We start from the raw sequence: 27,744 nt of genomic DNA, 5'->3' as shown, positions 1-27,744 counted from the left end.
CTGCCAGCAGAAACCCTGAGAGGGTCTTGTATGTGAGGCTTTGTCATCATCTGAGAGCGGGGCGCTGGGGAGCAAGTGTTAATCTCAGCAGTTTCCAATTGAGCGCCAGGTAGACTGCAGCCTAATCCTGAGATGAGGAACGCTTTCATTACGGAACAACAAACACAAAAGCCACTGGGGAGCTGCTGCCTTTCCACTGTTAACGGACGGGCGGGACGCACGAGCCTGGTTGCATAAGGGAAAGCTGCGGCGCGCTGGTGCGAACGCCGGCATGTGTGAAAGGGAATGGCTGTGTTAGCAATGTGTGGAATGTGTGCGTGTGTGTGTGCGCACACATTCCACACACACGCTCCGCACCAAACACAATCTGCCGCTTCCTGCCAGACATTTTCTGTTTACAGTGGAAATCACTATTCCATAAACGTGGCGGGGAGTGCACTGATGCGACGCGAATGCACCTGCTGACAAACACAAACGCGCCTTACTGAGGAGAAAGACAGAGAGAGAGAGAGAGAGAGCTCGTTTGAGGCGTGCACGGGTGAGGAGAAGGACGGCTGGGGACGTTTTCTCAGAAGTGGCGGTTCTCAGCGCTGCTCTTCTCAGAGACCCGGGCACAACAGAGAGAGCACGGTCTGCCGTTTCACAAGCGTTCTGCTCCATTCCCCCCGCAGCCGGTACAAGACATGTAAACAAGACGATGACCCATAAAAGACACTCGGCTGCTGGATGGTTCAGGTCGCAACGTTAAGATAATTGCTGCAATCACAGGTGTTTAACAGGCCCTGTCAGTTTTAATACCCTCTGTCCCACTCTGTCCCAGAGGCCCATTTTTTTCCACCCAGGAAGTGAGGCGTCGTCTCTCTGGGGCAGTCAACACCACAGCAGATGAACCTTTCTTTTTTTTTTCCCACACTCTGGCAGCCGGGCTCAAGCATTCACTGGAGGAAAACATGAATCAAATCTGCGCCGCCTGTTAAAGGGACAGTGTGTCAAATTTGTCAAGATTTATTGGCAAAAGCTTAAAATTCCTTTAAATTTATGTCTGTAAGTGTACAATTGCTGAAATGTAAGTTCAGTTTGGTCTTCCGACCCATAGAAAGGTAGATATACATATAGCAGGGGTCTTGCTCACAGGGGTGAGTTTGTAAGGCAACTGACATGGACAAGCCAGCCCTATATACTCATAATTCACCTTTCCACCTTTTTAAGTCACGTCCCCCATGTTTACTTAGTGTGCTTTCACTTCTGCCTCACTCACCTCATTGATTTTGGCGAGCAATAATCCGTGGTAAATCATTCTGGCGTAATAGTTTGGAAATATTGGAGAGAACTAGGCAGGAAGGACTGCAATATGCAATTGAGCGGAGCAGAGAAGTCAAATGAATGAAGCGCTCATACAAGTAGCTAGCGCTAGTGCCGGGTGCTCAACAGAAGTTAGAGGCTTAGTCCAACAGTTGGCGAGCATTACCCATTGTTCACTGTGGTGTCACCAGAAAAACATTTTTTTATTTTTTTTTATCAGTTGTCCTTTGGCGTTCTAATGAGATTCCAAACTGTCGGTTTTAATGGCAGTGGAGTCGGAGGAGAGCTCAACACTTATCATAAAAGTGATCTTGTAATTGAAAGACTAGAATTGAAAATTAAATGGGAAGAGAGAATACAATTTTTGGATTATTTGCCAAGCGTAGAGCTTATTTGTGTAATCTAGCCCCTCTGGGCTACCCAATATTAATAGTAATGGGAATCGGGCTCTTTTTTGGCATCTGGTTTTGTTACTGTAACTAACTTTAGAAACATCTGACAGGGGTTTTGTTCTTGCTACAGGTCAGGTCTGGGACCAAAAAGAGCAAAACAAATCATTCCAAAAAGTAGATACCTTGAGGCACAACAGCTTTGTGGAAAGTAAATATGTACGAAATAGAGCTTGTTGGATGCGAGCAACAATAACGCGCAAGACTCAAATCAAGGCTCTGCATTCCGACTTAATAAATTCTCACTAAGCAGCTTCCACAAACTAAGAGAGCAAGTGCTGCGGTGCTGCTGCGTCACTCCCATCACCACGACACATCAACCTTCTTTATTTTAGCCATCACACGTAGCCACCCGGCTGCACTGGGTGGCTACGTGTGATGGATGACCGATGGCACCAGAACAGGCCATCTTTTACCGGCACTTCCACCGCCCCCACTCGCGGTCATCCATCCTCCGTCGATGTCTGCCCTGTCTGAGGTCGCCCCGAGAGGCTGGGTGGCCCTGCGACTGATGGCCACGGGCTTAGCAGGAAGAACACATTTGTCTGCCCAGAAAAACATGATGGCAGAGGATGAGAGAGAAGGAGGAGGAAGGGGGGGGGAGAAAGGAAGGGGGGGGGGGGGGGGACATGCATCAGGCACGCACCAGTGCTCTCCTCATACGGGGCAATTTATTAGAATAATAAAGGCCTGCCTCGCGCTGAAGGTTAAGCTCACAATAAACCTGACATGGATACAGAAAGAGAGAGACTAAGACATTGTCAGGCAAACAACCAAAACAAGCTCTCCGTTATGTCCGTGTCTTCTTTATTATCTTGGCTGAGCCATCCAAAACAGTCAATTGATTTGTCCTGAAGTCAGACGATCACGTACGTCACCATTGCCGCCGCCGCTGCCAAGCCTCTCAAGATTCTCACAGCTCTTGTGGAAGCAAAAATGATTTCTTAAGGTAAGCCTCTTTGCTTTAAAGGGCATTAGAATCAGACTGGGCATGCACTTTGGAGCCGGAGGAAATGAGAGGCAAATTGGCATCTCCAGACCGACAGAGGCTTTCGGACACTCGCTCTGCCCGTAAAACCGTCCTCGCCGCAGACAATCGTCATCCATCACCTGATCGCATCCGGTCCAACACGTTTGCAAAATTGGATAATGAATCTCTCCTTCGTGGGGATGCAATAGATGAATAATTTGTGGGTTAAATTACGAGTCGGCGACATATTGCGTCGCTGGCGGTGAGAGACATTAGTGTAGTTTAATAGATGCAACCTTTTAGAGTCCATAGGATGGAACATGGATGAATTAGTACTCAAAGAGGGTGTAATTAACTGTGGAAGGAGGGAGTCATTAACAAGAGTCACACCGACTCTGCTGATGAGATGCAGTTAAACCTAATTTTGCGCCCGTGTTGATGCACACGCTATTTTGTAGCTTCCACGTGGCAATAACATGAACATTTGGTGCGCGGCCCCATTTGATTCAGTTTTTTCTCTATATGAATAATCAAGAAATGATCCATGTATACGTTGGAATTTAAATTTTGGCATACTGAAAAAAAAACAGGTGTCAAAATATACTCAATGTATATATTGTTAATTTTATTTATTATTATTATTATTATTATTATTATTATTATTATTATTATTATTATTATTATTATTATTATTATCATTATTATTATTATTATTAAATACACATGCCATGCTTGAGACCCAAAGTTGAGCTTTGTTGGTTGTACTAAAAAGATGAACTACTCGACTCTCTGTAAAAAATATATCTCTTTCCTTTGTTTCTGTCACAGGGGAAATGTTTTTCTATGCTCTGTTGCCATTAAATAAAGTCATTTGAGGACAGATGGTGAGCAGGCGCATTTAAGTAATAAAACAAACAGTAAAAGTATTGGTTTTAAACAAGATTTCCACATTATTAGAATTTGAGGGCGTTCAGAGTGTGGGTAATGAATTTTGATGACTTCATGTCCATCTGGCAGGGAGCTACTATCGCAGCTCTGCAGCTCAAATTAATAGCTACCATATATGTGCAAATTCAAATGATCAATCACCCAAGGCTGCTCCACTGGAGTCTGGGGGTGGGCATGGACCTTTAATCTACTCCCTTTATACCCCACTTACAGTTGCAAAGAAAAACTGAAAAGGTTAAGATATTTGGAATAAATCAGGGCAATTATGTGGACTGATTACTGCTGTGCCATTTTGTACACGTGCTTCTCTCCATCATAGTTGAAGGACACAGACACTTCTGTCCACCATGAAGAAAAGACAATAACAGTACGAGAGCAGCTTCTTAAGACATCTTAGTGGGTGTGTTTACATGGTCAGATGGTGACATGGTTACAGTGAGAAGCAATCCGACGTGCCGCTTACATGGACTCTGATCCGATCACAAAGATGCTTACGCCGCCTCCTCAGATCTGACTGAAATTCCAACCAGATGAGGCCAATGTGATCCACATAAGAGTGTTCACATGACATGATTTTAATCAGGTCGGCATCTAATACGATGACTTGCCGACTATGCGACCACACCTAGGAGTCCTTCTCGTCCAGGCTTCAACTCTCGAGGCGATTCATTAGGACGGCTAACATGTGTCCATCATGCCGAGGTGGCACATTAACGTCCACGTCCTGCAGCCTTGTCATGTCAGAGCAGAGGAATGATATCACTTCCAGGGCTTCATGAACACCCCCCCCACCTCCACCCCGCTGCCACACAGCCATGACCCAGCATCTGCTGCACTGCGCCAGTCAGATGAATGTGTTGTCGTTACCATTTAGCGATGGTTTTAGCCTTTACAAAATGGCACGGTGATAATAATAATTACAAAAGCACTTACCGCACGGGATGCATAAAAGTCACGGAATAAACCAACGACAAAACCACTCAGTCAAAATAATATTTCACCACACCAAATTGAATTTCCCCTAATGACAAGGGCCATTTGTGGTGCCTGTTTGGTAACAAGTTCACCCTTGAAGGGCTGGGCGTACTCAGCGTGCCTTTAATTCCGCTTTTTGCAGGCTGAGCGGAGGGAGGGGAAAAAAAGAAGCAGCAGCAGCATTCAAACCTGATGTACTCTGTGTGGCTTCTGCCGCTGTACGCTTTTTGTGACAGTTTTCCGGAGCCTTGCCATCCAGTGAATGTCCAGAGCGGTGACCCGTGTGGAGAAGACAGCGTAGTGCAGTGGCCGGCTAAATCCTGTCCTCCAGCCATTCTTCCTCTTGGATAAACCAGCGCATAGCAAACACTGGCCCCAGAGCGTGTACGATGCGATGTCCTTCACATTGTAATGAGGGCTTGAGGATGATTATGAGGAGGGGGGGTGGGGGGGGCACGGGGGTCAAGGTGGATGCGGATGAGTCACGTCGACAGTTTAAGCGCGTTCTAAAGCCCAACTTCCCCGCACGTTTGGCTCGAGTCCAACTCGCCATCCTTCCCCACCGTGTGGCCACTGATCGCATCAAGCCTTCGAGGACTTTGGGGCTCTTCAAAAGTAAAAGCCAAACAAGAACCATTTAATCAGGGCTTAGAAAGCAATCTAAATTGCAGTCTCCTGACAACTGCTCAGGCCCTTTATGTGAAAATATGGGACAACAATTGTACATAATGGTTTGAAGGTCCAGTGTGTAATATTTGGCTTGATTTATGATTTTTATATTGGTAAAAGCTTAACATACGGCCTATAAATACATGAATAAAAGTGTATCCTCGCAGTACAATAAAAGTAAGTTGTTTTCCTCTCCTTAGAATAATTATCATATATATAAGAATATGCATAGAACAATAAGGGTCTTGCTCCTAGTTAGGTGGGCTTCCTTAAAAATCTTACACACTGGGCCTTTAATACAATTACATTTCTTTGAAGGCAAAATACATACTTTTCAATGTCCTTTCATAAAGAAAGCATTCAAAAATCACAAATTATAGTATCTCATTCCCATTATTCATTGCAAAAAATAAAACGTACTGTCCTGTGAGGTTATCTTTATTCAATTTTTATGAAAGCTTGAGAAATCTCAACAAAAACGATCTTCTATTTAAGACTCTTGACTACTTCTTCCCATCTTGGAAAAAAAAACTTCTCTACAAAAGCACAAAAGCTTGCCTCACCGCAACACGTGCACTTCAAATAGAGATGTTTATTTTAGTTTTTTTTTCCCAATAATACAAGCCCGTAAATTAAGAAGTAAAAGGGAAACAAGTATGAATGGTTTTGTGTTGAGGCAGTTCTTATTTTCCCTCCGCTGCGACATGAATCAATAGCAAAGGCCGGTGCAAAACTGCTTACTCTTCGTTTGAGCAATATGTAATCAATCCACGCCAGAAGATGGCTGGAGCCTTTTCCCAACTAAGTGGGGAAACAGTGGGATTACTAGCGCTGTGGCATTTATAAATTGAGCCCAACGAGAGGAGGGCCACCGAGAGACTCTCGGTCAACGTAATTACACCGACCGGCCAATAAATCCGACCCGCGGATCATTTTGCCACAACACGCCACACTGAATTCAGGCACACGGCCTCATTTCTTAGATTGCTTTCTTGCAACTACATTAAAAGCATAAATGTTTTTTTTCTCTCCCCCACTGTCCCATTAAAAAAGGCCTTCCACAACTCTGTAGGAGTGGGAGTCAGCGTGGAGATTTAGACGTGGACAAAATGTAATATGACAGTACACTGTGCTGTGGGTAGACCTGGGCCTCCATTTAGTGCCCTTGTAACAGTAGAAGCCCTTTTCAAGTCCAACAATTATTATTCTCTTTAGATAACATCGAAGCTGCCGGGAGCGGCTTAAAAGCATTGGATTGACTTAAGGGCAACGCGCATCATCTCGGGGGATGTTTAGAAATGACAAATGTCACACAAACATCTAAAAGGACATTCGCGGCACAGACAGCCTCCTACGGATCTTCATGACATTGAAACGGCCTCAGTGAATGTAATTTTGTTATCCCAGGTGCGTGTTCAGGCTCTGTGCGAGTGTGTGCGTGCGTGTCCTGGCCTCCGCTGTCACTTCTCTCTAGCTGCCCATCCATATCCCCGCAAAACCCATTTACCATTCGGGGAGTGCATTGCAAATTAAACCTCCAGTTTGGAAAATATGAACGGAACGCTATTGTTTACTCGGATATCGTCAGGAATGTTTTTTTTTTTGTTTTTTTTCGCACTCTTGCAATCTGGTTCACACAAATCTAATAGGAGCAAGTGAACGCCATGCGCTTTTAGCTTCTCTCTAGGGGGACAGAGAGCAACAAAGCCGAGACAAATCAATCAGCGGGACCTTCTCAGAGCTAGAAACAAGGCTAACTGCCTCTGTCTTGTTTCCGTTTGCCTTTTTCTTTTAACTCTGACAGTGGGAGAAAAAAAAAAAAAGTTCATGAAAGCTCCGCAGAGCTGTGATTAATTCAGCAGAGCAGCCAGTCAGGTCTGGATAAGACGGTGCTAGGAGCTTTGAGGATAATAAGCGTCGGGTGAAAAGTCAAAACCTGGAAAAACAGAGGTGACATTTTCTGCCTGTAACCATGTTAGAACCCAAGTGCCTCGCTGCTATCTGGGGATGACTAAGGCATACTATTAACCTTTGCGGAAATGGTTTCAGAGCCCTGCCGCATTGCTGGGGAGGATGCGCGTGTTCCAGAGTGAGCCGCGCAGAAGAACACATTTAGACACAGTCGCCCAGGATGCTCCATTCTGTGTGATGCATGCTGGGGTGCACAACTTTATTCGAACTGCAGCGGCTTGCAAAACAGTGCACATGCAGCCTCGTGAATGAATAGGGCAGAACAAATTGCTTCTTCTTCTTCTTCTCTTTCTTTTCCCACAAATTACACCCAGACACATCAGATGACACAATTACGGTTTGCGAGAACACAGTCGTGTGATTTTGCCATCTCACATAACCCGCCGTTAAGTGAGAAAGGAGCCCCGGAGGCGCGCTGTTGTCTGGCTTTTCTTATCACAGCGTAGACTACAGGACCCTGTAGGCAGAACAACTTTCACAGGATTAACCGTGGAGTAGGTTCTCACAAAGCGTTACCCAATCTGCTTTTAAACCTCCCAAGTGTGTGCAAAACGGTGCAAAGACTTAGTTCAAGTGAGCGCACAATCGCAAATACTTACTGGGATTAAAAACAAAACTGCTCACATTTCAAGACCTTATTATTATGCTTTGACCTTAAACACGTTCAGCGATGAGGCTCAAGGACAGTACTATATATGAGTGAGGGCGGACCTTTGCTTCTTAACATACCTTGAAAGTGAGAATTACTTTCACTCATTTTCATTTATCCACTCAGGTATTATCGCAGTAGTGTTCAAGGAAAAATACACATACAGTATACACACCCACACAATTTGCAGCAAAAGATATTTCTAAATAATGCATTATGGTTTATTGGTTTTGTCCACAGTGCCATCCTCATTTTACTGGCCTTGACACATCAGGCCAGAGTGTGCAGAGAGTTAAACTGGGGGAAAGTAGCAACAAGCTTTGGCCTTTAAGGGTGGACTAAATTATTATTAATCATGATTAAACCATTTAGTCTGGTTTAGCCCAGGCATCCTTCGGGTTGGGTTATTGATGCATTTGCACCTCTGTGAGCGTTTCGGCGTAAATGAGTTTAACGAGAGGCCTGATTTAACCATTTGAAATATTTTTCAAAGTAGCCCAACAAGCTCCCAACAAGCAACAAAAGCCATGTTTCTGTTTAAGGAATCTTGTTGTTTTGCAATATCGTTAATATTTCAGACGATATGTAGTTTCAAATTTTGTGACTCTGAAGTTGCCCAATGTTTCCAGTGGCTCCAGACGCAGTACCTGAGCGATCATTTCAGCTTTGTCAGTCAAGCAGCACAGTGGTATCAATCCATCATTCCCTTCCCCGTGCCTGCCGCACTTGTTGCTAGGAGGTATAACTGCTCATCCACTGGGCCAATGTGGAGAGTCAAACAGTGAAAGCAACGGTAGGGAAAGGGAAAAACTCACACGCCCTGAGAAAAGACAGAATGCGGGGAAGGAAGTGCGTACAAGGCAGAGTAGAAAGTAAGGAGGACTCTGGTATGGATTTGCGGTGCGGCTAAGCTGCCTTCAGGTGCTACGTGGCCAGCGCATCCCGCCAAGGCGAGCGGGGCCCGGGCTTATCTCAGCACACACAAGCAGCTCTGCTGGCAGAGGCACTGTGGCATGGCTGCGGGTGCTGCTTTGGAGCGTGACAGCTCGCACTCACTCTCCCTCTCACCCTGTAATTCCAAATCACCCATATTCCAACCTCCTCCTGCAACCCCCGACTCACTCCTTCACAGTCTGCATCCCACGCGGTCGGGAAAAATAACAGCGCGAGGGCAAACGCGGGCTTTCCGACAGTCTGATTTAAACGGTCAGCTTATCTCTGCCGCCTCGATAATTGACTTTGAACGTCGAGCGAAAATCACCTCTTTCAACCCTAAAATGGCGACAGACACATGGCCGCTTTGTTCAATGGAGCGGCATGAAAAGAGAGCAATCATCAATGGGAGCGTTCCCTGGCCACGTTTTCGTTATACCGTCTCGTTTAATGGCCGTTTAGTTCAGCCTCATTTTGCCCCCTTGTTGCCTGAGTTTATTTACTACTGCACAGGAAAATTAATTTGAGTTATTTCAGTCCCCACTGCGATTGTTCATACGTGAAAAGCGGGACTTGCAAAATGTTCTAGTATGCATTGAAGAGAAACGCATACGCTATCTGGGCAGCATTCTGCAGGGACGCAGTTGAGGCAACAAGCGGCGCAAAGGGGTCGGTTCCATGTTTTGAACGTAGTATTTTCTTTGATTTTACAGGAGCCTCTGCTTTACTCAAGGTTGCAGTGAGCCTCGCCACATACACAATTCTAGCAGGAAATACAGTAGCCTTGCCATTCTTGAAGTGTGCGCCACAGCGCACTGAGAAACTCACCTCTCAACCGAAAAATACGATTAAAAATAAACAGCCAGAGGGTAAGAGGGTCTGTGATCTTTTTCATAGATAGCTGTAGCTACAGAAATACAGTAGCTGTACAGTAGAATATAATACGGCTCTTATATTGAGGTGCTGTATGAAGTCATCCAGAGAAGACGTGCGCTGCCAAGGCCAAACACACGTCTCTTGTCTCCTTTGAGGATTAACAGGGATGCAAAGTTGTCCCATTTCCGTTGAGGGGGACAAAAAAAAAAAAAAAAAGTGTGGAAGTTGCCTCGCGATGACTTCTGTAACAGGCGCCCTACACCACCCCGACCCCCACCCCCAGCGGCTACAGTCTGCATGTGTAAACACAAGAGACGGGCCACCTGAGACAAGTACATCAAACAAGGAGAAAGAGCAACACCCATGTGTTATCGCCGGCAGCGCGGGCTATAACCGTCTCCCGCCACACTGATTAGCCCTTCAAACCACACCTCACGCTGCGACTGTGCAGCTGCCGCTCGATGCCAGAAAACAAACTGCTTTCAAGGACGAGCGCCCGGGAACTCGGTTCACATGTAATGTAACCAAAGACGGAAGTTTTGTCGAGTTAAAAAAAAAGAAAAAAGAAGAAATAATTGCAAGAGGATTCAATCCTGACACATCCTTCGATCTATCGGATAGCTGCTAATTCAATTCTGGCTGAGTCCCTTTCGTGAAAGTGCATACCAAGCAAGCCTTGGTGGGGGCCGGCGGCCTGTTAACATATTGCTCCACAAGCAGCGGTTCATCCTTCCTTCGACCCCGCAGTGAAATCCAATGAATAACTAACGGGGGAATAATCAGTCACACTGCGGTGGTGGCAGGGTCTGCTGCTCCGGGGGCATTCGGCGCTACAGCAACACGTGTGGCTCTGTCGTGTTTGTTAGCATTTCCTCCGTCAGGCACTGGACGTACAGTGCTGTGTAAGCAGGTAGACCCCTGGTTCTCCCCGCGACAAAGCCCACTGACGTATCCATTCATGTCAGTGGTTAAACACATGCGCCCATACAGAGAGACCTCAAGCATGCTCTGCTATAAAGACAATATTTGGCCGATTTCTAGATTAATTGTGAGGCAAATGATGAAAAACAGTCAAATTTACAATTTCTCATTTCATCGTGTCAACCTGACGTGCCAAAAGAATGCTTCTTATGTGCACGGGATAGACTTTACGGCATATGTCCATCTGGGAACAAGGCCATTACAAATGTTAGGAAATGGGAAGTCTGATGATTTGGTTAAATTTTACAAAATGAGCCAATTGGATTCCTATTGTTTACTGTGTTTTTTTTTTTAATTACATCGAAACCCTAAACCATTGCCACAGACTGATTCTAGTTAAACAAGACGGACTATAAGGCAAACAAAGAGCAATTCAGAAAGGAGTTTTTCCAAGTTCAGACTCAAGTTTTAATCCTGTATGTCCTTCTGAAAAGGATTTAAAACTTCGACGCAGACTTTTTCGACCAGGAGTAAAACTTTTTGTTTAGTTTTATTCATCCAAAGTTAAAATAAAATCAAACCACTTGAATATTTTATCCGTGTTCTGTGTAGGATGCAGGTCCACCACTGGTAGCGGGCCCCTTGAAAACACACCATGGCAACAGAGTTGTGGGTTGTATCGAGCGTTTAGCTAGCGTTAGCATTCATTTGGAGCACTCTTCATGCGATTTGTCTACGATTTCTGAAGTTTCAGCATGTTTGCAGCCATAGAGACGGTTTCTTCTCAACATTTCTAACGGTGGTGGGGCGAATTTTCCGATGGGTGGGAGGAGGCGGGGATTCACATGCACTGACATGCATGGCTGGGTCCAGCTTTTCTAAATAAGAGGATAGAAAGACCTTGAAATCAACAGGACAGGACGCGTGACGTGGTGTGTGCGCTACCTCAAGAAACAACAACACCAATTTTTTTATGATCTTAAATCTGACTTTAAAACACTGTCAAACATAAAACTATATTTGTCCTGTTTGAATATATATATACACAAGCAAAGCAAAGCTAACTATTTGCTATTATAGCTGCTATTTGTAAAATTGTAACCATCTATTTTATCATCGCAACACCACTCCTCACAGCTATATTTTGTTGTATATTTTTGTATCATGACAAATGAAGCTATCTATCTATCTATCTATCTATCTATCTATCTATCTATCTATCTATCTATCTATCCTAACAGTATATCTAAGTGCAAAGGTTTTCTGAGTGTTAAAACATGTTTGCCATGAAGCGTATCATGATGAGACGCTCCAGCGAGGGAAACGGCAGCCAAGGTTGCCGCCACAGTTTGCAGCAATCTGTTGGTGCCGTCCATCTGTCCTTGAGACCGATTACCCCCACAGTCTGTAGCCTCAGGTCAGACACGCAGGACGTACATTAGGGGATAACGAGGTGGCAGGTGTGACGAATAAGAGAGTGAGGGACAGGCGGAGAGAAGGAAGTGGGAAAGGCGGCGGAGCAGGAGGGAAGAGATTGGAGAACAAAATGGCAGAAATAGAGGGGAGGGGGGAGGATTTGGGGAGACGGTGGGGGGGCAAGGAGGCATGCGATAGCGGGAGAAGCTCGGCGGCTCTCTCCTCGGGAGCCATTATCTGCCGCGACGTGCTGCGACGGCTCTCCCTTTGCTTAAATGCGCGGACATCTGCGGGAGGCGCGCCGGCGTATCTCAACCGCCGCAAGTGTTTTACTTAATTCGGCCGTGAAAAAGGCGCTTCCACCGTTAACTCTGGTCTGCAGAGTCGCACAAAGAGGCCACACGTGCCTCCACGTGCACTGCGCAGTCACGGTGCGAGTGAGTCAGACTTGTTACGCGATGTACCGGATTTTGAAAGGCAGTCGCATCGGAGGCGGCGCTTAACGAGCCGGCAGCTGCGGGAGACGTCGAGGTAACTCGCCCTCCGCTGGAGTTTGCAGAGTGGAGGCGACGGAGAAGACCGCCGCCACGCGAAAAGGTCAGACGCGGCGGCGGGACGCGGAGGGCTGTCAGACAGAGGTGCCGGACGCCGGAGGAGAGCTGAAGTTAAGTGTCGCAGCCCCTCATGGGGAGGTGAAAGGGGAGGGGGCGCTGCAGGCGTCGCAGAAATCACAGGCTGGCATCACCAAATTTCCCCCTTCAAATCCTTCAAAGTTCTCATTTTCTCCTGTCTCTTTGTTTTGGCCACACGTGCTCCCCAAATTTTGTACCCTTTGTTCAGCTAGACCCCTGTTTTTACTGTCTTTGCCTTGTTTCTTTATAAGCGGCTCCGACTAGCACTCTATATATGTCGCGATCTTGGGGTGCCGCCATGACTGGTGTGTTTACACTCTGGAGGTCTCATAAGCGACAGCCAGCGCAAGCAGCAACATGGCTAGTTTGGTGGATGATGTTCGACAGTGGCCTCCAGTTACCGATGAAGGTAGCCCATCAGCTAGCTTAGCGTTTGCTTCTGGAAATAGACTGGAGTAGAGAAATAGGAGCAGAACTCATGTTAGGTTAATATCTGCTATTATTTAGTAGGTACAGTAGCTAGCTTTACTTTCGCTAGTTAACGTAAACTTAAGCAGACAATTTTTATTATTTAAAATGTCCAAATGTGTGTGTTCAATGTCTAAAGGGCCCTCTTACTGTAAGCTAATGATAGCTTCTATAGGGGAAACAATTATTACACCCAAACCTAACATTTCACTATGACTTTGTTGCATGTGAATAAAAGTTTATTTCATTCAATCGTACGTCCCTTCACAGGGGCCTACTTGCTGTAGTGTATTTCACATTCCTCCTTCTTCCACAGTTTAATTTTAATGCTACTATTGGTGCAGTTGAATACGGCACAAGCATTCCCACTCAAGATAATTAAAAAAAAAAGATAAATTAGATAATGAAAAGAGTTCAATTTGCTGGCAGAGTACACTTCAGTCATAGTGGCTTATTCACTTTCGGTCACTTCCAGTCAGTTTCGCTGGATTCATCTATATTTTACCTGGCATCTCCTCCTCTCCCCAAAATTTTTGCTAAACTTTGAAAAGAAATCTTCCACGTCTCCTCTCCTTTTGATTTGCTGCCCATGTTTGCTTGCTGAGACTGAGCCAAAGCAGTAACGACGCTCGTCTGAGCATATACATGTGCCGCCATGCATTTGCCATTGGCGACATGGCACGGAGCCAATAGCGGAAAAGAAGCACACAAGCTGTGTAAGAGGACAAAAAAAGGCCTGCATTACCATAAAACACGGTTTGTCCTCAAACGGAGAGAACAGTTGCACGTAGTCTCTTCAGGGACTCGCTAGCCAGGCTTTGGAAATGTCAGTGGAGAATGTGCCATGTGCCCATGATGATGGGGCTGTCTGAAGCCACAGACAGCACAGCAAGGCGCTGCCACATTATTACTATCCCATTAGAATAAATTAGCATGATCAGCCCTGTGCGAGTAGCCCGCTCTGGGCCTCGACTGTATAAAAAGGAGCCACAGGGCTCCACTTAGCTAATCCCATCTCGATGGGAACGATGGAAAAAAGATAAAAACGCCAACTAATCAGTGTCTCATTAAGTGATACAACGGCACAAATGACTGACATGCCCTGCGTTGCCGCCGCCATGTCTGTCGCCGAGTTAAAACTGTGTCTGAACGCGCCCAAGCTGGGCCGCCGCTTGGCTCGGTGCAAATGATTAACAGCGGTGACTCATGCAACCGAGGCCCGCTCAATTTGTTGCTTTGCAGCTAAAAGCCGTAAAAACCACAATAAGTCACGGCGATGCTTCATTTAATGGCCGAGCGACTGTGACTTCCGACCTCGGGCTTTTGGAAAAGGAGCGCCGACGCAAGCGCGCGGATAATGGGTGACATCAAGAGTCGCTGCCACCTGCCCAGCGGAGCCTTCATACCTCGATTGCCCCCCCATTGATTATCGGCGCCTGATCTGATACGGTGCGACCGCAGATCAATCCGTTTGTTCTGTCGACACCTGGCAGGGCGCGCGAGCTCAATAAGTGGCGACTCTGTAGAAAGCTTATCGGCGTGGAACAACGACAAAGACAGAAGTGGAAGCAACTCTCGGCTCTGCTTCCTCAACAAAGCAGTGACGGCGGTCGACTGTTTAGTCCATTACTGACGTTCAGGAGGGCTTGAAGGCACCAAGTTAGGCATTAAAGCCACTTGCAACTTGACTTGAATTAGTAAAATCTATACATGATGTCGAAGTTGAGAGTTTCTTACAGGATCTGCAACAATAATAAAAACAAAACAAAAACAAAAGTAGAAAAAAAAAACCCACAACCTTGTTTTTCCTTCTGCCCAATATGTGGGTTTCTATTGTGGGGGGTGGCAGGTCTCATGTTGATGGGCAAATTTTGTAAAATAATTCTGTTTGACTAGTTTTAAATAACTATTGGCAACAATTCCTCTCGAGACAGGTAATAACTATCAAAACAAGCTGAAACTGCAACGTTGTTTTTTTTTTTAGGTATGCACATAAAAATAGAATAGAAATAGTGTTATAGAGCAGCCACTGCAAAAGTAATCACACAAAAACAGTACAGAGTTCTTCTTTCATGCTCAGTACAAATTTGGAAGACCCATACAACTTCGGCCTCCATATAGTTGGACCTTGGTCCGGCTGCAATCAGACTTGTTCAGATCAAGCCGTGAGGATAATTATTGCATGGATTCAAAAACCTACCAACCATAAAAGGCATCTGTTGGCTGGAAACTGGAAGCAATTTGTGTCCAGTGCAATTATGCAAGATCATTTGGAACCATGGTAACCTGTACACATTCCAGCGTGCGCAAGGATTTCCCCTGATCACTTAGAAACAGAAGTACTTAAGTGTGTGTGTGTGTGTGTGTGTGTGTGTCACTCCTTGTACTCCAGTACCAGAGGAGTAGTTGCTGATACACATCAAGTACCAGCCTACAGAGCAAAATGTCCTTTATTATTTATGGCTTCAGCCTCAACTTATAACGCTCATTATTTTTTTCCCCCGCCGTCTTTAATACTCTTGAGGGCATGTAGTCTTAGACTGTAATTAGGTGCTGAGTGACTGCTTGTCCAGATAACACCAGCACAATCAAATATATACTGCTTTCCACTGATATGCTCGGAAGACAACACTTAAACCCAAACGTGCTTCAAGCAAACTCATGCTTGGAATTTGTTTTTGAAACATTTAACAATTTTGGCTATCGTCCAATGGCATCTGACACAGCTCACAGATTTGAAATTTGCAAAAAATTTGCTTGCTTGAATCTGAGAATTGGCTTCAGCAGACAGAAGCTGTCTCCCTCACTATTTGGCCTTCAGGAATCTATTGGTTTGATTGGAACCAAGAAGGGGATATGAAAAAAAAAGGGATACTGCCTTTGGTGATTCTAGCCAGAAAGCGATTGTTTGGAGAGACAGAGGGAAAATATTTATATTTACTATTGCAAAAATGTTTCAGCATTGAACTTTCAAAAAAAAAAAAAAAATTGAGCTGACGTGCCGAACTAAGTGTAGGTTGAAAGTTTTCTGGAAACATTGCCAGAGTACTGACATGCACAAAAAAAAGGACCTTAAGGTCCTTAGCGTACCAGCACGGTGCTGAGGAGTCTTGTTGTATTGTATGCTGAGCCATCCCTGCCCTCTGCAGGTTAATTATTCAAGCAACTTCACCTAAATACCAGAATACAAAAAGCTCAGCAAATTTCTCTCTCAGTTCTTAAAGGTTAGCCAAGTCTTTGTTCACAAAGCCCCACCCACTACATCGACCAGCGCTGCTGCTGAATTGAAACGAGCAGAGGTGCAGCATCTTGGAAGCGGGCATTAGTTTAGCTCAAACTCATTTCATCATCCATTACAAGTTTGCTCCCTAAAGTGAATTTACACTTGCAGTGGCATCCTGCCCACTAACAAAGAAACAGACCCACCACAGACAGCCTCCCCAGCACTCCATCCTTCCTCCTCCCCTCCTCCACCTCTCCTCCGCCCCACCAGACTGGGCTCCAAAAATAAACTCATCAGAATGAATCTCATCAGAGTCACACATTGGTGATTTAGAGGCAGGAAACAAATCCGAGGAGGGGAAGCGTGGGAGACAGCTTTGGAGACAAAAGGTTTCCCCAGACAAATAACTCACAATCTCAAGGCAACACAACTTTCCAGAGATGATACGTCAGAATCTTCACATGTGACACTCACTGTGACCTGCACATTCAAAACATGATCAAATCATTTGTAACGTTATGCAAGATTACAATACATTAGGCAAATACTCTGAACTACTTTCTTCAGTAAACCAGTGGGTGGAGTGACACATTGCCATCTCAGACGGCGGTGAACTTATTTTGTTTTTTTACCTCAAATAGAAAAGATTCTAGGTCTTGGTTAGCAAAGACGTGCTAACACAACTCACCACAAATTCTTCTCAAAAAAAATACACATTGAAATCATTCTGCCCAGCACGTATATCTGGAATGTATTTCTACATTAGCCTTCAAAACATCTCTGTCTGCTGATGTTACATTATTATTCCATTATGTGGTTAAAGTGCAGGTCAAAATTTGTCCATGAGAGCATTTTGGAGTTGTTGCATTGTGTATTTGATGAGTTTTGATGAAAGAAGACCTGTACTGTTGACCTTCTATTTGTTTGCTGAGCTCTTCGTGTTTCTGCTCCCCAGATCTCCTGATCAACACGAAACCAGGTACCCGGTCGTACGACCATAGGAATATGGCAATCTGGCAATTTCCCGAAAGGCTGAACTATCTCTTTCGGGTTAAGGAGAGGTGTTCTCAATTGGGAGATTTCTCCATCTCACATTCAGTCGAGTTAATACAAGAGCATTTTCCATCCTAGCAAGTTCTTGCAGACTTTTCCTCCTCCGGTGCGGCTAAAAAACAAAGGCAGGAGACCTCTCGCCGAGGTGTCAATTACCTATGGTGTAGCCTCTCTTCAGCTCACCGCAGCGGGGGCTGCGGCGCTGGGAGTTGGTGGTGTTGTTTTCCTGCACGGTGAGGGCTGCGGTCGTCTTGGCAACAGGTGGCGCAGCCTTGTTGAGGGGCGAGGCTGGTACCAACGTTGGGGAGAAACCTTGGCTGGCGATATCCACCGACTGGGACTTCTGCTTCAGTCTGCAAGGGGCACAAAAGCAAAACCACAACCGTGAAATGCAAATACAGCGCTATCCATCAATCAATCAATCTATTTGTGGAAACGGTAACTCGTATATGACCTTCAGCGGCTCAAAGGAAGAACAATCAAAGTCTATTTGCATGAGGGGGGGGTTGCCAGTGTCACAGAATTGTAATCATGCGGGGCAATTTTTGCAGCGGCAAGGAAGTTCAGCGAGGGGAATCAATAATCTTATCGCAGTCTCGTTACGGGTGAATTTATTAGCGTCAGTGCTCACCCGCTGCAGAGACTTCGTTCCAGCAAAAAGGGAGGGAACATTTTATTATACCTCGTTAAATAGAATAAATATTGTTGAGTGAGAAAATATTTTGCAGAATTTAATAAATACCTAAAAGACAGGTTGGTTTGCACTAAAAGCTGTTTTGGCAATCTGTCAAAACAGGAGTTTAGGCAATCTGTCAAAACAGGAGTTTAGGCAATCTGTCGTGCCTAAACTCCTCTTTTATCTGGATTTTTTGGTGTGTTTTTTAAGCTTGACACTTTTTTTTTTACCTATGTGCATGACAACAAGATAAAGGCTGTAACTCCTTCAGAATGATCGAAAAAGATGCAAAATAAAAAATAACTGGAAATTGGAAAGGATGTTGAACAAATGACATGTACAGTATATGCACTACCAACAAAAAGTTGCAATATTCACATTTACAATAATAAGGCACAATGGCCATGATCATCAGATGAGTTTTAGAGGATAATTTAAATTTCATGAAAAGGCAAATTCTGCAGTGACAATTTATTTTGAAATAAATGGGCACAGGAAAGCAAAAAAAAACAAACCAAAACAAAACCCAAAAACGACCTCTGCTGCCAACTTTGCCACCATCTCTCCCCCGGCGCCTTCTATTGTCAAAAGTGAGACTTGTCATAAATTGGTGACTCACTCTTTCTGGGAGGATGTTGGCACCGACGGCACAATTCTTTAGCCATACACTGATGTTCATGTTTATGCCCCTAACGAGCAACAGGAGCAGCTGTGAGCTCTCCCCAGACTTAAAGCATCTTCTGTTGTCTCACCGCGTGGGCAGCAGCCAAACCACAGCTGGGGTGAGAAATGATAATAGGGAGCGCAGCACACAAAACTCACTTACAAAAAGAAAAAGAAAAATGTATCGAATGGTCTAACTTTTAACTGCTGCAAAAGTATTGATGCATGTTCATAATATTTGCTGCTCTAAGCTTTTTTCTCTCATGATGTTTGCGTCATAATGTTGATTATATGCAAATCCCTTAATTATGTTGTTCCATTGATTTAGAAGTTTAGATCTGTGAGGCCTTTGACCTTTGAGGAGACAGGGTTGCAATAATAATAAAAAATAAAAAAAATACAAAATTATGCAAAGGTTACTGCCCTACTTAATTAATTTGCTCTGTTTCCGAAACCTTTGAATGGTAGTTGATATGTGTTTAATTTATAACATGAGATATATAGTATGGGTTGTTGCTGGAGCAAATAATTGGAAACTAATCTAAGCTGATGCGAATTTAGTGATCCGCTCCGATGGGTTCCAATAGAAAATGTAACATTAGCCGCAACAAAGCAGCGCTGACGTCACTCGGGGGGGCGGGGGCGGGGGGGGGCGTTGGAGAGGAAACGTTTATGTAAAGAGACGCTGGCTGGCTGAGCTGGGCCGAAGCAAATCTGCCTACGATAACCCCCGAGATCCTGTTAAAAGGATGATCTTGGCTACGTGTTCGTACAGTCACAAAGAAGTTCACTGGGCTAATCCCAACAGGTAATCCTTAACCAGCGAGCGGCTACATCACTCGAGTGTCATCAGTGAGGAAAAGTGTGCGAAAACGCACGGACGCACGCACCCCGAGGGTGACGACCGCACAACAGTTGCTGGGGTTGAGAGCTTTGAGTAAGAGAAGGGAAACGGCTGCTGAAACACTATCTATCTATAGTCGCAAAAAGCCCTGAAACAGCGATACCAGATTCCCAGTCCTCCGTCGCCACCCTCAATCATTCCACCCAAACTGCTGAAGCGGACACAATCTTTCTGCCCATTTCACCCGAGTGCCCGTCTTCTGATGAGGGCAACGCAGCGCACATGACGGAATGTCTTCACAGGCTAATGGAAACGCATTACCTTCATGGAGATGCTGCGTTTGTGTGCATCCCTAATAAATAGAAACACGCCCAAGCGCTGCCAACGCGACCGTGCGAGCTGTTCGCAAGCATTCCTGAGAGTGGCTGTTCAAATGAACCTGGTGCTTCTCGAGAACGCTGAGAGTGTCGCCATCTTAGGCACCCGCAAATCTGTGATTTATAGTCGGGCACCTGAAACGAACAGGTGTTCACACAAGGTCTGTAGATCTACGCCTGATTTAATGGGTACGTACTGACAATTACAAAATGCCAATGTCAAAGGAGAACTGGTAGCGGTCAAAAAGGGATATAAATAAGGACAAAAGGAAAGACTCAAAACTTACACATATCTACTGAATATGAGGGTTGTCTCTTTTAATTGTCTAATTAAATACGTTACACTCATTTTTCTTCGACCTCTGTATATTTGACCCAGTCCTCTTCACTTCCTCCACCTTTTCCAATCCACTACCCATCCATCTCTTTTGTGTCTTTTGCTTTGTAACCATTTTCTGCTTCACGTCAATAAATGAAATGAATAAATACCTACACAAACTATTAAAAAGTAAAATAGCAGAAAACGATGAACTTGTTTTTCCTGCTCTGTTAACTTGAGCAATGTTATTGTGCGCGAGAGTTAAAGGAGCACATTATATTAGCCCAGAATTGAAATAAAGTCATCATAAAGCGTTAAGTGACCATCGCATTTCTGTTGACATTAATGGTCCAACTGTTGCTCATATCAGCATAACAACAAACAAAACAAAGTCACAAACCGCAATTATCCCCCAATGGATGCAACTTCAGAACTTCATCTCCACTGATTTTTTTTTTCCTACTTCTGTTTTGATGATCATCAAGTGCTTGGAGCTTGGAGATGGCAGAAGTTACTCCGTTCGGGGAGGGTGGTGTGGTGGTGGGGTGCCCGTTTGTTTGGGTGCCACAATAATGAGGCTGCAGAATGAGTGAGAAGCGGAGACCTGCTGCTGCTGTTAATGACTGCGGAGGACGAGCGACACAGAGTCACAGAGAGAGAGAGGGAGAGAGAGAGAGAGACAGAGAGAGAGAGAGAGAGAAGAAGCTGTGTGAAGTCTATCTCCACTCCCTCAGGAGATGGTACTAATTACTGTCTCATCAGAAGAGCACAAGCATCTCTTCCAGCTCGGCCTCACTGAGCCACGAGGCCAAAACGCTATCAAACCACAGAGTGTTTGTGAACATTTCTGTGTCTGAGGGTGTGTGTGTGTGTGTGTGTGTGTGTGTGTGTGTGTGTGTGTGCGTGCGTGCTTCCAATGGGAGGGAAGACACACGGGATCAAAGTGTCAACCTGCTTCTCACAGTGAAAGATGAAGATGGATGTGTACTGTGTGTGTGTGTGTGTGTGTGTGCACACGTGGCAGACTACTCTGGAGGTCAGTTCCTTTGTTTTTCTTCTTCTTCTTTTCTAGCAGGACAGCTGTGAGGTTCAGTGACGTGTCAATGTGTTTACACTTTGCTGCCTCTGTCACATGACCTCGCGACGGCAGGTCAGCGCCGGACGCAGTGAGGCACGCAGGCGCACGCACGGCAAGAAAACACACCAACACGCGCTTCACTTGAGACTCAAGCCAACTCAGTGGTTCTCGTATTGTGATTTTCAAACTTCCGTCAGTGGACAGTCAGTCATTGAGTCAGTCAACTGCAGCAGCATCTCTTCTCATCTTCCCATCGTCATCCCAAGACCATTTAACCCAGGTGAAACTCAATCATCATTTCCCGGATATTGCCGCAGACAAACTGCTAAACTAATACAGCCTGGATCGGAAACAGTGGATTGGAGAATGTATATAACCAATTATGACCCTAATCCCAGTTTCCATTTTGAGGTTTTGCCATTTTCTGGTCATTTCCCCATTTACAATCCACATTTCCTGCTTCCTGACTACAGCATTGGATTTGTGCACGAGCTTGTGATATTTATTGTTTACAACACAAACCATGGCAGTTGTCAAAAGTGAGAAAAAGGCACCGCTGTGGCTTACGCTTGGCTTGGTGCTGCTAACAACAATACTGTTGCTGCTGCCAGAATGTTTGTTTCCTTCCTTCGGGTCTCGTTTTTTTCTTTAGGATTTTCCAGGCATAAAAAAAAAATTGGGTTTCTCAAAACTGTCACGAGGTTGTTCTCTTTATTTCTAGATTCTGAGACACACACAAAAAACAGACACATCCAGAGCGCCGCAACCCTTCCACCTATCACGACCCGCCCGCTCCGCCTACTTGTCCTCACGGATTTTCTTTTGCTCTTCCAATGAATATGCGAGCCAAATTTGTAATTAGGGCAGTTTACCAAGAGATCATAATGTGGTGGGCGGGAATCAGGCTTCCTGTTTGACTCACCAGGGTGCTGAATCAGACAAACTGGACTTTTGTTTTAATGGCTCTCTTCAGGCTTGTGTGTTTTGGTGGGATTTCAGTGCGGTTGGCCCTCGCCATCAATGAAAATATCTGAATAGCCTGCATTACCGATCAAAACCTCAGAGGCCACCACACATCACCTAAAGGGTGACCACTGAATTTACTTATTAACTCGACTGCGCTTCGCTGAACAGCCCCGAACAATAAAAACCTCTCCGTCTTTCCTCTGTTCGCTTTTCAACTCATTCAGGCGTGTTTTCATTCGCTTTTTCCTCTTTTCTTTTTTAAGCATTTTTTCCTGTTACAGACTGTGTGGCGCCAACGTTTGCCTCTGGCCAAGTCTGGCCTGCTCTCTGTTGACAAGATCCTTGGTCAGAGGCGTTTTCGCAACACATCACATGTGCGTAGGGGGGGGAAAAAAAGGAACATGTCTTCATGTTACTTAAATGTGAAAAAAAAAATTGCGCAAACCTAATGATGTCATTTATTTTTTTTTTATTTTTTTTTTAGAGCTGCAGAGCTTCTGGACACATTAGCGTGTATTGAAACTGTGGGAAGGCTAATCATTTACTTTCACATCAGCAGCAGCTGCACGTGTCTACAAGACAGTGATGTAAAAAAAAAAAAAAATTTTATTTTTCTGTAATGACATGACTTTCTTTCCTCGCCTTGACATTTCATATCAACTGCATTGCAATGATTGCTTCTATCAAAAACGTGACACACTTTACATATGATGAATTTCCACAACGTATTTCGAGGCACATTTACATTGTATGTCGCATTGGAAAGGGTTTGGAGGAAATAGTGTATTAGGCAAATGGACTGCACTCACAGAGGCTCTCATACACACACTGGTGCACCACTGGGCGGCTGCTGCCATGCGAGTTGCCGCCAAGCCCATTGGGAGCAATTCAGTGTCGTGCCCAAGGACACTTCGCGCATGTGGACAGTCCGAGCCAAGACTCCAACCACGGACCCTTCGATCGCTGGTCAGACTGCTTCTACTGAGCCGCAAATTAGGTGAAATTTGGTGACAGCTGGCTCTTTATTTGGCTGATTTGTAAAAAAAAAAACTTCTGACAGCGTAACCTTTTAGCCAACTCCTCCACTCACTGCAGACCACTGAAGGGCTCCTACACAATCTATAGAAATATGGAACTAACGCGACACCCTTTGAAGCTGCATCCTCCCATGCTTGAAACTTCAGGAACTTTAAGAAGCAAAGTCTCCCTTTGAATTGCAGTGAATCAGTCTCAGATCAGAAACCGTAAACACATTTTTCTACACTCGCAGCAATGTGTATTGCAATATATATATATGAGGGACGACAGTGCCTTCTTCATAAAGTGTCCGGTCTGGTAACCCCTGAACTCTGCTGGACAAGCGGCCTCGCTACTGACTGCGAGACCTTGAAAAATACCTCAGTGGGGAGACTGCAGCTCAAAGATTAAGAGGCTTTTCCAGCCAGTGAGGAAGTGACTCACGATGCCATCGCTAAAGCGTAGGACGAGGTTCGCTTTCTCTTCCTGGGGTAAATAAGCTTCATCCTGAGCTGTGATTGCACCATTCTGCACCCCCCCCGTCCCCCGTCCCCTCCAACCACCACCCGCTCCCATGAGTGTGAAGCTCATATGCGCGGCACTGTGGAATGAGAGGGAGGCACGCATCAACAAAGCCACCAGCTGTGACTGATTTCTATCCACAGGCAAATGCGTCCGCAAAGGCAAATAGACACAGAGGCATTTTGTACCCCCCCCGCCGCTGCGATCTGACCCGGGCCAGGCGGCAGTGGTTTATTTGCAGCCCTGCCAAAATGGCATCGCTAAGATTATCCGACTCAACGGGGATCCACGTGGCTTGGCAGCGGATGCATAAACAACAGGAAATTTGGGGCTAAGTCAAAACACGCTTATCGCTCCCCTGCTAAGAGGGATTAGACCTCAGGAGAATAAATAAATAAATAGGAGGCCTCGTATACATCGCCGCCGCTCCGCTTCCCATCGCTTGCCTTGCAGCGACAGCGTAACACGTTCCCCCCCCCGACCCCCCTCCTTTTCCAGCGAGATGCTTATTACGTATAGTGGCAGATAGTGGCCGTGCAGTGCCATGCTGTGCTAAATAAAGCCAATAAGGGTAGCTTGACGTCATCCCACGTTACTGGCAACACAATGAACCTTCAGACTGGAATGATGCCTCAGAGTCCTGGTACTCTGAATGTTGCTTATGTAACTTAAAACAAAGAGGAGGGGGTTCGTCGTGGTTCACTTTTTCTTCTTTTTTTTCACACTTCACGCAGCAACCTGGCCAGTGATCCAGAAATTATTAATTACACGGCTCAAAAAAATATTGACACTTTTTAATCAGATTATAGCAACCTGTCAGTCAGACTTCTGGATATTGATCTGATCAGTTAAGTAGCAGAGGAGGTTGTTAATCAGTTTCAGCTGCTTGTTGTTAATGAGAAATACTATACTTTACATACACTTTGCATATATTCTGTAATCAGTAGTTATATTTGTTTCCTGTGCTATTTCTGATGTGAATTTAAGGTGCCATCAGTGGTTGTGCCGCGCGGCGCCCGGCTACAGCAGCTACCGTCGCCTTGGCTTTCGCACCATCCATCCATCAGTGTGTCTGCAGGACAGGTAATTCAGTCTCCGAGGCCTCTGAGGCAGACAGTCATAACAAAACAAGCGGACAACTGCAAACCCGCTTAAGCTTAATGGGTCGGCGTCACTGGAGGCTGCCAGCTGTGCTTCTGATCGCTGACCGACAGACGGACAGACAGCGAGAGACCGAGAGCAGCAACAACAACCTGTGGCCATGAATGTTAATAAGGCTCTGTGTTGCATCCCGGAGCCTAATGAAATACGTCTGGGTGTCGCCGCCCTCTGCCCCGCTGTCGGACAACTCCATGTATTGATGTATGGAGCGCTACGCTGCGTTGCGCTCATCTGCCCTTATTAAATGCCAGAGCAGCAATTCTGCGTCCCGGGTTTATGCAGCACTTTTGACCGATGGGCCTTTAAACTTCTCGGATGCCTCTGTATCAAAATGGGATGAGATGCTGTGGAGGGCGCTCAAGCACACGCACACACGCACGCACGCACATGCCCACGCACAAGCAAATGCACATAGGTGATAAAAAGCAATATACTCGGCTGAACTTCATTCTCCGGTGAACAGTTTACTAAAAGCGTTTGTCACTGCTTTGTGCACGAAAGCATCTTTTAAATGTCAGCACTCGAGTCAGTTAAACAATACAGAGGAGCTGAAAAAAAACCCTAACCTTTATCTACTTTCTTTGTTTATTAGTTTAGCGCATTAAAAAGAACCGCATGCCTGCACCCCCACCGAGTGTGAGTCCGCTTTGCATTTCCCCATCGGCTAAATATCTGGTTTTAGGTCCTATTTTATTCTGGACACATCTCCTGCTCAGCAAATTCAAATTCTCTTGCCGGTTAGTTTTGAATTTTTAAGACCCGACCCCCGACAGTGTCTGGGCTACATTTTGTGTTTAGTTTTTTGTGCTTCAAAGCAGTGAAGGCAGAGAGAGGCCACTTCAAACTGGGCAGATAAAAAAAAAGAGATGGAAATCTGGGTGTGTGGGGGGGCACGTGTGCGTGCGTGTGAACAGGTAGGCCTGGTAATTTGAAATAATATTTTCTTTATCCTCTGGTTTCCTTTAGACGTTTGGTGACAAAAGTGGCACTCAGTAAACCCTTGGTTTAAAAAAATAGGGGGCAGAGGGGAATAAAAGATTAGATGGTAAAATAATGCAATTGCCAGACTAAGGAAAACAAATTAAAAGTTCAATAAAACAATCCTACTATTGACAGTAACTGCCTGTGGTGACCCCTGAGGGAAACAGCCAGAAATAAAAGAAGAGTCAGACCTCAATGAGCTACTGCATCAGCCCATCCATTCCCATGAATGCATCAATCTATATTTCACCAAGTGTTGATAACAAACTTCCCATTGACGACACTGGCAAGAGAAGGGGGGCCCGGAGGGGGGGGGGGGGTAAACTTGGAAGCTGTAATTACGGAAAGGTTCGGTCCGTCACCTTCAGCAGAGGTTGATTAGATTCCTCCCCTAAAGAGCCGGCTGATAAATCAAACCTTTGCTAATTCCAATCAGGAAATTATATCGTCTGGTGCTGATAAAATTACAGCCACAGCCGTGTCTATGCTACTCACCACAGCAACCAGTGGGTTGTGAGCTTTGGGTACATTTTCTTGAATGTGTTGCAACTAAACCTCAAGAACTAAACCTGGGACACATATAGACTCATTTGTCCCATTTTGATCAGACCGACGAGAGGAAAACCAGACGAGAAGTTTGGAGCTTTAAGGTCCAGAGTGTAAAATATTTAAGGAAGCCCGGTATTTAAGGTAGCCTGTCTGACAGCACATTTCGTATAAGGTACTGTCAGGCAGGCTTCCTTAAAAATGGTGGCGCAAGATGACAGCGAACTAGGAGCAACACCCTTATTGCTCTATGTATAGTCTTATATACACATATGAGAACCGTTCCAAGGGTAGGAAAACCAGGCTACTTCTATTGTACAAGTATACGAGTATACACTTTTGCTAATGCAACTATGGGCAGTATGTTAAGCTTATACCCATGTAAAAATCATAAATCAAACCAAATTTTACACACTGGACCTTTAAATATTTGCACTAGTATACTGATGAGCGCATGAAATCATTTTTATCTGATTTAACAGATTTAAAAAGGAACAAACTTTCAGTGAAAGTGCACAATCAGCAAGTTGTACGACACCTGAGGAGGACATTCGTTTGCTGTCAAACACCGATTAAAACCGAGAAATTTTTCAGAAGAGCAACTGGGATGGACAAACGGACCAGATGACAAAAGGATAAAACAAGCGTCTTGAATGAAACGTCCGACTGTCTCAAAGCTGGAAGGACACCAGCGCGTGAAACGCCCCACCAGGCCCGGCGACCTTGGAGCGGAGCCCCGATGATTTCTCCATCGCTCGGCAGCAGCTGCCAACGATATCAGATGACTCAATTTTTGATATAAAAAAAAAAAAAAAAAAGAAAGAAAGAAAGGGGCTATAAATCAACAGTTCAGCTTCTGCACACAGAGCCATGGGGAGAGGCGGCTATTCATTTCCTAAAATGTATCATTATCACACGGCAACAGCCCACAGCCACGGCCTTTCACTTGACTAACAGAAGAATTATCTCGGCTGACATAAGGCACTGAGGAAATACAGAACAAGAGGGGAGGTGGGGTGATGTGGTGGTGGGGAGGCGGCGGCGGCGAAAAAAAAAAAAAAAAAAAAATATCAGAGCTTCATTAAGCGTCTGGCTCTGACTCCAGGGCACGTTTTTCTCTCCCTCGCATTCTGCCTCCC

General features: G+C 45.2%; 1 protein-coding gene across 3 annotated transcripts in view; it reads right to left on the bottom strand.

The window, feature by feature from the left end:
- oxr1a (oxidation resistance 1a) overlaps positions 1–27,744 on the bottom strand; it is a 141,303-nt gene that overhangs the window by 60,259 nt on the left and 53,300 nt on the right. For all 3 annotated transcript variants that reach the window (XM_076041159.1, XM_076041162.1, XM_076041163.1), the window contains exon 3: positions 17,612–17,808. In XM_076041159.1, the coding sequence (XP_075897274.1) occupies positions 17,612–17,808 (197 nt within the window). The remainder of the gene's footprint in view (positions 1–17,611; positions 17,809–27,744) is intronic.

This window comes from Nelusetta ayraudi, unplaced genomic scaffold, assembly GCF_046127955.1.
Source record: "Nelusetta ayraudi isolate G7.1 ecotype Tasmania unplaced genomic scaffold, CSIRO-AGI_Nayr_v1 ptg000063l, whole genome shotgun sequence".
NCBI classification, from domain to species: Eukaryota; Metazoa; Chordata; class Actinopteri; order Tetraodontiformes; family Monacanthidae; genus Nelusetta; species Nelusetta ayraudi.
The sequence above is the reverse complement of the archived record's forward strand: the minus strand, read 5'-3'. Positions and strand labels throughout refer to the sequence as shown.